Source organism: Chiloscyllium plagiosum, chromosome 8 (assembly GCF_004010195.1).
Source record: "Chiloscyllium plagiosum isolate BGI_BamShark_2017 chromosome 8, ASM401019v2, whole genome shotgun sequence".
NCBI lineage: Eukaryota > Metazoa > Chordata > Chondrichthyes > Orectolobiformes > Hemiscylliidae > Chiloscyllium > Chiloscyllium plagiosum.
This window is the reverse complement of record NC_057717.1, coordinates 41,793,146-41,803,513: the sequence shown is the minus strand read 5'-3', so window position 1 is coordinate 41,803,513 and position 10,368 is coordinate 41,793,146. Positions and strand designations below refer to the sequence as shown.

Genomic DNA, 10,368 nt, shown 5'->3' with positions numbered 1-10,368 from the left:
AACTCTGTAAGACTCTATGAGTCTGGACCCTCAGGGCCCTGTGTTCAACATCACTATCCAGTGCCCTACCATTAACTCTGTAAGTTGTGACCTGATTTGACTTCTCAAAAAGCAACACGTCGTATTCATTTAAATTAAACTCCATCTGCCACTCCTCAGCTCATTGGCCCAGCTGATCAAGATCTCATTCTACATTTAGATAACTTTCACTGCCAATTATACCACCAATGTTGGTGTTACGTGCAAACTTACAAACCATGCCCCATTCAATGTCTTCATGGCTTTCAACCAATATTGTAGCCTGTTTCCCTTTCTCCCACATATCCGTAGCATTTTTTAAGGATTAAAGGAATCTATCTCCTTATTGAAATCATTTCATGTTTTGTCTTCAATCAATTTCTGTGGTGGAGAATTCCAAAGTTCCACCATTCTTTTGCTGAACAGTAAACAATCAGGTTCAATGTTATCGGTGTGTTGGGAAGACTGGTGAGCAGCAAGATTAATGATGATCCCATGAATGGAATAGCCTTTTGGAGGGGCCAAAGGTGCCTTCTTCAGCTTCCATTTTGCATGCTGACATGTCCCTTCGGCAGCATGTTCCAAAACTGTGATCCTTGAGGATAAGGACGTACATGCATGTAAATGGTTCTCCTGAAAGCTTTCCTCGAAATCAGACTTCAACTTGACTCTCAACTATTTCCCTGCTCGTTACTTCTTCCTCAATAACAGCCATGGGACTCACTTCCTAACAGCGCTGTGAATGTGCTAATACCACACAAACTTCAGCAATTCAAATAGGCTGATGACAACTGGTTTCTCAAGGCGATATAAAAAGTCTGACACTTCCACACCTGTCTAGAGATTCAAACAACCACTGGAAGAATTGAAAATTATTTGAGGCACTTGTGTGTCTGCACAAGATGACATGGTTTCCTTTTGTGTGACTTGACTGTGTTTTCACTGAATGAACAGAGTTATTTCTTAATCATATAATAGGAATGAAGCTTCCCTCATTTTTAGCAAGGCAATCACACATTATATTTCTTTATTCCAGGGAAGTATAGTATTAAATTAATGACATATGTTGATTGGGATGTTTCAATTGGAAATTGTCAGAGATTTGAAGTTTACTTTCATGAGCAATTAATTCCAGCCTCATTGTGTCACAGTACTCACAGGAATGTCTTTCAGAAATGGTGTCTCCCTTTGTTACGTGCAGTCAAATAAGTAAATCTGGGATAGTTTTTGCTTGTTAATCAAAGGTGTTAAAGAGTTTTAACCAAGGGGAGACCTGTGGATTTAGCTCACAGATGCTCCATGATCTAAGTAAGTGGTGGAACAGCTCGAGGGGCTGAGTGCCCTCCTCTTGCTCCCACCTTCCTATAATTGTGTCATTCATTAAGCTAGCACTGGCGGTGAACACTTTTTATTACAATATTTCAACAAATTAATTGTTTCACACATGCTTTAGAAAAAAACTTCTATTGATTATTTGGAATGGGATCATTGACATTCTCTATCTGAGTGATCAAAATAACTTCCACCCAATTACAACAGCCACTGCACTCTGGAGTATGTTGTTACTTCATCATAGTTTCTTGTAAAACTACAGCTCGAGATCAGGGCGCTCAAATTCAATGATTCTCTGATATTTAATATCTCTGAACATTCGCAATTTGTTCAAATGCATCTTTTCCCTGAAGAACGTGTTTAATCGAACAGAACATTTTTCAATGAAACAACACACTTAAAAATCTAGAAAACCAAAATAAAGACAGAAATTTCTGAAGAATCTCAGCAGGTCTAGCAGCTCCTGTGGAGAGAAGGCGAGGTTAACCTTTCGCAGCCAGAGACCCCCCCCCCCCGCCTCACAAAATTGTTTTCATGTTTTTGGCACAAGAGCTCAACCTGTTAAGATAAACAGTGATTACGTTGGCTTGACTCCTGTTGGAAAAATAATTCTTAGCAGAGGTACTGGATGGTCTGAGATAGCAATTGAAGACCAACTGAAAAGCTATCACCATCTGCAGCAAGTGTTGGATTTAGCGGAACTCCCAGCGTACTGAACAATCAAATTCAGCTCCAGCACTGGTTTAATATAAAGTAAAACAGCCGAAGCATAATCTCATCAAATATGCTGCGAAAATGATCTATTCTGGATTAGTTATAAATGATATTGTCATAACAGCAAGTCAAAAGCTGGGATTTCTTTGAGCACTTACTCCATTAACCCCATCTAGCGATGCCCAAAAGCTTGTGAACAAATATTGATCTGGAAAAAGCTGCTAAACACCAAAATTCTGTTTAATATCTCAGAGACACAAGTCAGGACGGCGATTGAATAGATTTTTTTTTAGATTACTTTACAGTGTGGAAACAGGCCATTCGGCCCATCAAGTCCACACTGACCCGCCGAAGCGCACCCACCCAGACCCATTCCCCTACATTTACCCCTGCATCTAACACTACAGGCAATTTAGCATGGCCAATTCACCTAATCTGCACTTTTTTGGAGTGTGGGAGGAAACCGGAGCACCCAGAGGAAACCCACGCAGACACAGGGAGAATGTGCAAACTCCACACAGTCAGTCGCCTGAGGCGGGAATTGAACCCGGGTCTCTGGTGCTGCCGCCCATTGGCCTCTGTGAGTGGAATTCCAACAAACACTCAAACATGTCAATCTGCTTTCTTGCACTGAAGTAACCTGATAAGAGATTGTGTTACATACCTCTCTTACAGGTTGTAAGTGAACACAGGCCACCTGGCACAGAATCAGGGACTCTACTACAACATCACAACAGACCTGAACACAATGAGCTTGACACTATCACGGAGAACACAGCCCACCTGTTTTGACAATACATAAACCATGTTAGTTATTATCACCTTCCAACACCCAGGGATTGTTCCAGAATTTTTGTACAACGAAAGTAACATTTCAACATTTATCCAAGAATGCTTTGACTGCAGCTCCAAATTGTTCAAACTCTATGGGAACTACAGAGGAATAATTCTAGGAATTGCATTGCCATCAATTCACTGTCACTGGATTCCAACCTAGAACTCCCTTCCTCTTTCCCCTGTGAATGTTGCTGCACCAGACGGTCTACATAGTTAGGAAAAGATTAAAATGTTTTGAAGTGAAATATGACCGTTGCCAGTGACATTAAAAGCTGATAATAGGTTTTCAAATAATAAGATGCAAAAAATTCTGATTCTACATTGTGCCACGGAACATGTCCTGCATAACTGAGGCACAAAGAAAATATGCGGCATATTTCCCTCTGCCTCGCTCAATCAAATTTCTCTTGTTGCCAACAACCAATTTCAAAACTCTTGCTATCTGACTTTTGTTCCTGAAATGTTCGTTCTGATTGGAACAACTTAGTCAGGTCTCTCAATTCTGAGGCACCTAATCGAATATTGTATTTCTGGCAGATAAAAGTGGTTTTGAAGCGCGAGATGAAATTGAACTGTCTGAGATTCAGGTATCCGAACTGGACAATCTACAAATGGTCAGGACCGTTGACAAGTTAGTCGGAGATAGCAAAGAAACAAACTGCACAACAGACTTAATCCTAGAGGATACATTGCTCAACTCCTCACATCGAATATATTCACTGTAATTGAACATTCATCAGAGGAACTAACCAGAGGATTAATGTGAACGAGAATGTGTTCACAATGAACATAAATAACCACTGAGTTAATAAAGTTAATAAGTCATTGTATTTAACAAAATTATTGAGGTGGGAAATATCGCCAATTAAAGCACAGATCCGGAGGAAATGGATTATTCTGTAAATTATTTTTACATATTCTTAAAACGTTCCTTGAACTGTGGAGATTTTGCATGCACTGCATCAAGTCAATACTGCATTCCAGTGTAGAAAGCATTTCTGTTGAAGGAATTAGGGCAAGGTCATTTTATCTCCCCTGTGTCTGTGTGGATTTCCTCCCACAATCCAAAGATGTGAATGTCAGGTGAACTGGTCATGCTGTATCGTCCATCGTGTAAGGTGCATTAGTCAGGGGTAAATATAGGGTAGGGGAATGGATCTGGGTGGGTTACTCTTCAGAGGGTCGGTGTGGACTTGTTGGGCCAAATGGCCCGATACATACTGCAGGAAATCTAATCGAAACGATTGTCACACTTAAGTAATGTGAGCAGATTCCTTCTGATCGCTACATTGCAATAAATCGGTCAAGTATATATTTTTTAAAATAAATATTATTCTATTTTCAGTGTCTGAATAAACAATGTGCTCTGTTATCCTTTAGTTCATGTCTTCTGCAAATTTGTGAACTCTGCATCCGTCTGAACACATCGATGCAATATGAATTCACAGCGTTTGCAGCAAGCACTCCCATGGTTTTAAGAGTAGGGTTCCTACAGTATAGAAATAGGCCATTTGGCCCAACAATTCCACACTGACCCTCTGAACGGTAAGTAGCCCACCCAGACCCATTCCCCCTAATTTATATTTACCCCTGACTAATGCATCCTAACCTACACATCCCTGTACACTGTGTGCAATTTAGCACAGCCAATCACCTGACCTGCACATCTTTTGGACTGTGGTAGGAAGCCAGAGCGCCCGAAGGAAACCCACGCAGACACAGGGAGAATGTGCAAACTCCACACAGGCAGTCACCCGAGGTTGGAATTGAATTTGGAACCCTGGCACTGTGAGGCAGCAGTGCCAACCACTTAGACACCATGCTGCCCTGCGAGTTCATGAGTGGATTATTTTAATTAATTCGAAATTTGGCCTTGGTCACACTATAGCGGTTGTTTCCGAAACAATGACTCCTCAGTTGATATTTTGTTGTAAAATGTAACTATTTATTTAATAATGCACAGATTGGGAACACCTAAAGCACTGTGCAGATTAAATTAGATTAGATTACTTACAGTGTGGAAACAGGCCTTTTGGCCCAACAAGTCCACACCGACCCGCCGAAGCGTAACCTACCCAGACCCATTCTCCTACAATTACCCCTTCACCTAACACTATGGGCAATTTACCTTATCTGCACACTTTTGGATTGTGGGAGGAAACCGGAGCACCCGGAGGAAACCCACGCAGACACGGGGAGAATGTGCAAATTCCTCACAGCCAGTCGCCTGAGGCGGGAATTGAACCCGGGTCTCTGGCGCTGTGAGGCAGCAGTGCTAACTGCTGTGTCACCGTGCCGCCCACAATAATTCAGTTAATGCTTTATTTTTATCTTGTAAATCCAGTTTAATCAGGGACATAACAATGAATTAACTCAAGTTACGTGTGAAACTGATCAAAGCAGTGAAACTGACCTGATCTTCATAGAATTGAGCAGAGTTTCCAAATGGTCTTTGCCAATGATCTTTTCAAGCCAGAAAAATATGTATGTAGTGTACTGCGGAATTGAAAGGTGTTTCTTGATCAATTATAACACAGTCATGGCATTTTTGCTCAAGAGCAAGAACTATTAGAACATTAGACTTTTGAAATTCTATTTATATTTCTCGATGACTTGTAAACTGTTTAAAGACAGACCTTGTGATTGAACTAGATAGTGGAGTTCTGAATTTGGATTGTAAAGCATGGATTAGATTAATAATTAATTATTACTTTTAAGTAAAAATGGCGCCCGAAGGTATCTGTTTTCCCTTCATTTCTATAACCTTTGCGATTTGCCTTTCACTTAATAGGCTTTATGAAATTTCAACTCGCATGCTGATTGCATTGAATGAGGAACCTGGAGCGGTTCACTGTCACCAACCGTGTTAACATTGCAAAAACAATGTAGAAACCAGAAACGGTTTCCCAAATATAACACATTTAATGTTACCCAAGCACAGTCCCTCCTCAACAGGTCAATGATCACCAGATCACAGCACGGTGTGTTTGCAGCAGAAATAGCTCTGCAAACATTTTCAACAGAACCAAGAACATGATGTAACCTCACAAAACAAACCCAGATTGAAGTCTAACAAAGCTGCTCAGAATCCAGCAAACTAATGATTAAATTGAATAGAAATAACAAGTCATAACAGCAGCCTTGTTTGTGAGGGGACTTAACACTTAAAGCTGGAACGTTTCTGGCAACAGTTCAATTTATTTCCAACCTGTACACCCTTCTTGATCGTGACAATCCTGTGCAGCGCACAGGAGAGCGGTTGAAGGCATATATTGATTAATCACTTCATTGTCAATACAAAATTACTGAATGGACAAATATTACCACATTATAATTATAAGATAGTTTCAATTACATAATCTGATCAATTCTGCAGTTTCAGATTTTAGTCCCAAATTTTATTTTGGAATGAGGCTACTCAAAACAAAATTCAGTTCGTTTACAATTAGAACTGAGTTTTTTTTTTAAAAAGCCAATGCATTAAAACTCGTTTTTTTTTCATTTCTCACACTTCCGGGTTTCTGCCTTAAGTTGTTTTTCAGACCGTTACAAATGAATGTAATGTTTTCAATCAAGCAGAGAAAAATGTGTCATATAAGTTTAACAAATGCAGAAATGATTCATGAAAAACAAAAGAACTTCACAAATATTGGTAATGAAAAGTGATCCAGAGAGTCAATCTCCTCCCGCCAGAAAGAAAACACCGATTACAGAAAGTATGAAAACGCTGATCAATTTCACAAAATGTATAAGAATCCAATCAACTCAATTCAACAGAATCAAGGAAAATAAAATCAGAATCCAATCAACTCAAAACAACAGATTTGAATGAAACATAATCAGAATCCAAACAATTCAATTCAACAGAATCAAATAAAACAATTTCAAAAGCCAATCAACTCAATTCAACAAAACCAAGTAAAAACAAACTCAGAATCCAATCAACAGAATGCAATATAGCACCGCAAGAAAATTTTATCACAGTTTCTAACCTGCTTGTCATCAACAAAATTAACAAAATAAATGAGAAAATATAATCAGGGTAAGAACATATATTCAAGAAGTGAATAATGATATTTTAGCATATTTTAATCATGTTTAGTAATGTCTCGAACATCTTTGAATTCTTAGCGTTTGTTGTTGATAATAAAACTCACAGTCAGGGTGTCACTGTCATTAAACATTATTTATAGCCGACTGATTAAGAGACATTAGGTGTTTCAAGTAACCCAACCACACAGAATGCCCATCTGATCAGAAAAAGAGATACACCGAGCAACTGACTCCATCATCACCATTGTAACTATTTGCTGAGCCTTAACTGAAGTCTGTAATCAGTCTGAACAAAAATCAATCCGAACCAAACCAAACTCAGCACAGAATCTGAGTTTCATTTAATTCAGAAATTAGTCACATGAATAGAAAGTTTTGAAAAAGTCACTAAGAAAGTTCAAGGGTCTTACCTGAAGTCAATGTCACCATGGTCCCTTGACCCCTGTAATCAAGATAGTCACAGTGTTACATCCTCTGGACTGGGTCACACAATAACGAGCTCTGTATAAAACAAATCAAAAATCTACCATCAATTTAAATTTTCAGAACCACAGGCAAAATAAAGTCATGATAAATCTTCATCACATAATTGCGCTGGTGAACTCTGATCATTCTTGATAAATTTTAATACTGTTTTATACTTCACAGAGTAACACATGAGCTGATTCTCAAAATCCCCAACTGGTGTATCAATAATTACCCACCACTTTTACAAAATTAAATAGTGATACTGGCATAAAACCCCACAGAACTAATACTGCACTGCAAGTTAAGACGGTTTGTAGAAGTAATCACTGACTAGTTTCAACCAATGGAGGCTGAATAGGTTTTTGTATTGATCATAATTGCAGTGTCACCCCAGCTATATCACTGTGAGACACGTTGTGTCAAATACTATGACAGACTGTAAAATGCAGAGAATTTCTTCACTTCCTAGAAAGCAGTGATTCAGACTCCTCTAAAAATGATTTGGTGCATTATTCCAGCTTTTACGATTCATTGTATTTTGAACGCTTGGAATACTTTTCCAGGTTTGGTCTGCATTTAACTTGACAATCAACACGAAGAAAGTAGAAAAAAATTATACATTTGTACAAACTAGCACTACTGGATTGCGTTTAAGTTGCATCTCACATTATTTCTCGCTCGTGCCATGGTAGAAATCACCAATTTGAGATAAACACTTGTCAGTGGTTATTGTATGAGGATGTCGCTATGCACAACACTGTGACCCACTGTAGTATCACAATGATGTAGACCAGTACACTCATTCTCTGTCCTTTACTCGAGGTCTCAATTTTCATTTGAAAGAGCCATTTAGTACTGATCATGTTTAGAATGAATCCCATAGTTGACATAACAATTAGCAGTGATTTCCTGAGCTGTCAGATATACTAAAACTAACACTTTGTCAGAGCATTTAATTGATGGAAGTGTTAGCAGTACATATGACATGCCCAAAACATTGTCCCATTGTGTCACCAGTTTGCTAGTCTAAATGGTACATTTCCTCTTTGATAGTTTTGTAAGAGGCAGCCTGAGGTCTGCTTCAGATCGCAGTTGGTATAATTGCATTTAAAACTCGTACTGACCGTCAGTTTATGATGGAATTGACAAAATGTTCCCTCGAGCTGTTTTTGAACGGGTCCAGCCCTGGTTCCTCTCGCTGTGTTCTCTTGCACAGTAATAGATGGCGTTGTCTTCGATCTTCAGATTCTCCATGTCCAACGCGAAAATTTTGTTTGAAGTGTCTTTGGACGCAGTAAATCGACCCTTAATCGCTGGTGCATAGTTACTGCTGGATGAACTATAGTAGTACAGCAGCCACTCCAGACCCTGTCCGGGAACCTGTCGGACCCAGTGCATGGTGTAGCTGCTAAGATCGAACCCGCTGGTTTTACAGGTCAGTTTCAGGCTGCCTGCGGGACGGCCAGTCTCTGCCTCTGGCTGGGTCAAAACAACCTCCGACTGGACACCTTTAAAAAGAAAACAAATAAACCATGAGCATTAATGCTGATGAAATGAAAGCTGAGTCTTTTACATTCCTGCCGTAGACTAACATTGAGACAGTCACAAAGAGCGACTTGAACAAAAAACACTCACATGATAAGAAAGTCAGCAACAAACTGAGAAAAATTGTCGACACAATCATTCTGATAACTTGTGGGAAACGGTTCTGCTAAGATCTTTCCAAACAGAGCCGACCCAGAAGTGTTGAATTATGGTCCAGTGCCCAGGATTTATATGGCCATCGGGAGGGGCAGGCTTACAGCTTCCGCGTGTTGGTTTCCTGCTGGAGACTGAGACTGGATCCTGGTATCAGCTTGCACAGCCCGAACACATGGGATCATGTCTTTACATGAGGTTCTGCTTAAACATGGACACATACACATCTTGGGATAATTGTTTTGCTGAATAGCCTCTTTTGAAGTAAATTTGAGTAGCTTCAGGTCTGTTTCACATGGTAGTTGCATGTATTTTGTTTATAAAAAAACAAATTTAACTGGAAGTTAGCTCCCTTTATTTCTACATTCATTCACAAGCAGATAAAACTAAAATTAAAGTTAAAACATATTACTAGCTAATAAAACAGTTGGGCTTTTCTTCCCTGGATACTGCAAGTCTCTGTCGCACTCAAAATAACATGTAATTCATACTAAACATTTCAAAATTCAATTTAGGCAACTGAATACAGAGCGTGTCCAAAGTGATTATATTTAGAATATTCAATTAGAAGTTAACTCCCTTTAATCCTACATTCCACCACAAGCAGATAAAGCTAAAAAGAACTTCAATAATATTATTAGCCAACAAAATAAATGACTTTATTTTTGCTGTCACTCAAAGTCTCTCTCACATTACAAAATAACATACCATTTGTAATCTGTGTTTCTAAATTCAGTTTCGGCAACCTAATATAGAGCATTTCTAAAGTGATTATGTCCAGAATGTGAGTGTATGTCACTAAACAGTTTGGACCCGGAGATTAGAAGCACCTCCTTACATTGCAGAATGTCTCGCCCTGCGTCTTTTTTTTTCAAATTGCTCCGACACTAAAATGCACAGTAAAGGAAAGCTGTGTGGCTGAGAAACAAAATGTGAGTCCGCAGTGATACATAACACCGAGGTAAACTTTTGAAAGAGCATCTAATGAACTAGAACAAGACAGTCCATAAGTTTTTTTTTAATTCTCAACGTCTAAACCATTGCATGTAACGCAAGGGTACATCAGGAATGTTTGGTTAAATTAGAGAGTATTACAGTAATAATTACCACGAATGTAGGTTATAAAGAGTATATTTCTCTGCTCATTGATAGCACTGACAGGGCAGTTAACTCATAAAAACCAGCAAATATTCGCTGTTACACTCCACCAGTGTAAACCATGTATAAAGGGCCCACTCAGTTTTAATG

At 39.1% G+C, this 10,368-nt stretch overlaps 1 pseudogene and 1 gene segment (V, D, J or C); both read right to left on the bottom strand.

The window, feature by feature from the left end:
- Positions 1–9,152, bottom strand: part of LOC122552124 — a 12,463-nt gene extending 3,311 nt beyond the window's left edge. The window contains 2 exon segments of the V gene segment in view: positions 8,547–8,930; positions 9,058–9,152. Coding sequence covers positions 8,554–8,930; positions 9,058–9,106 — 426 coding nt within the window.
- The window catches only part of LOC122552337, a 33,998-nt pseudogene that overhangs the window by 7,141 nt on the left and 16,489 nt on the right, over positions 1–10,368 (bottom strand).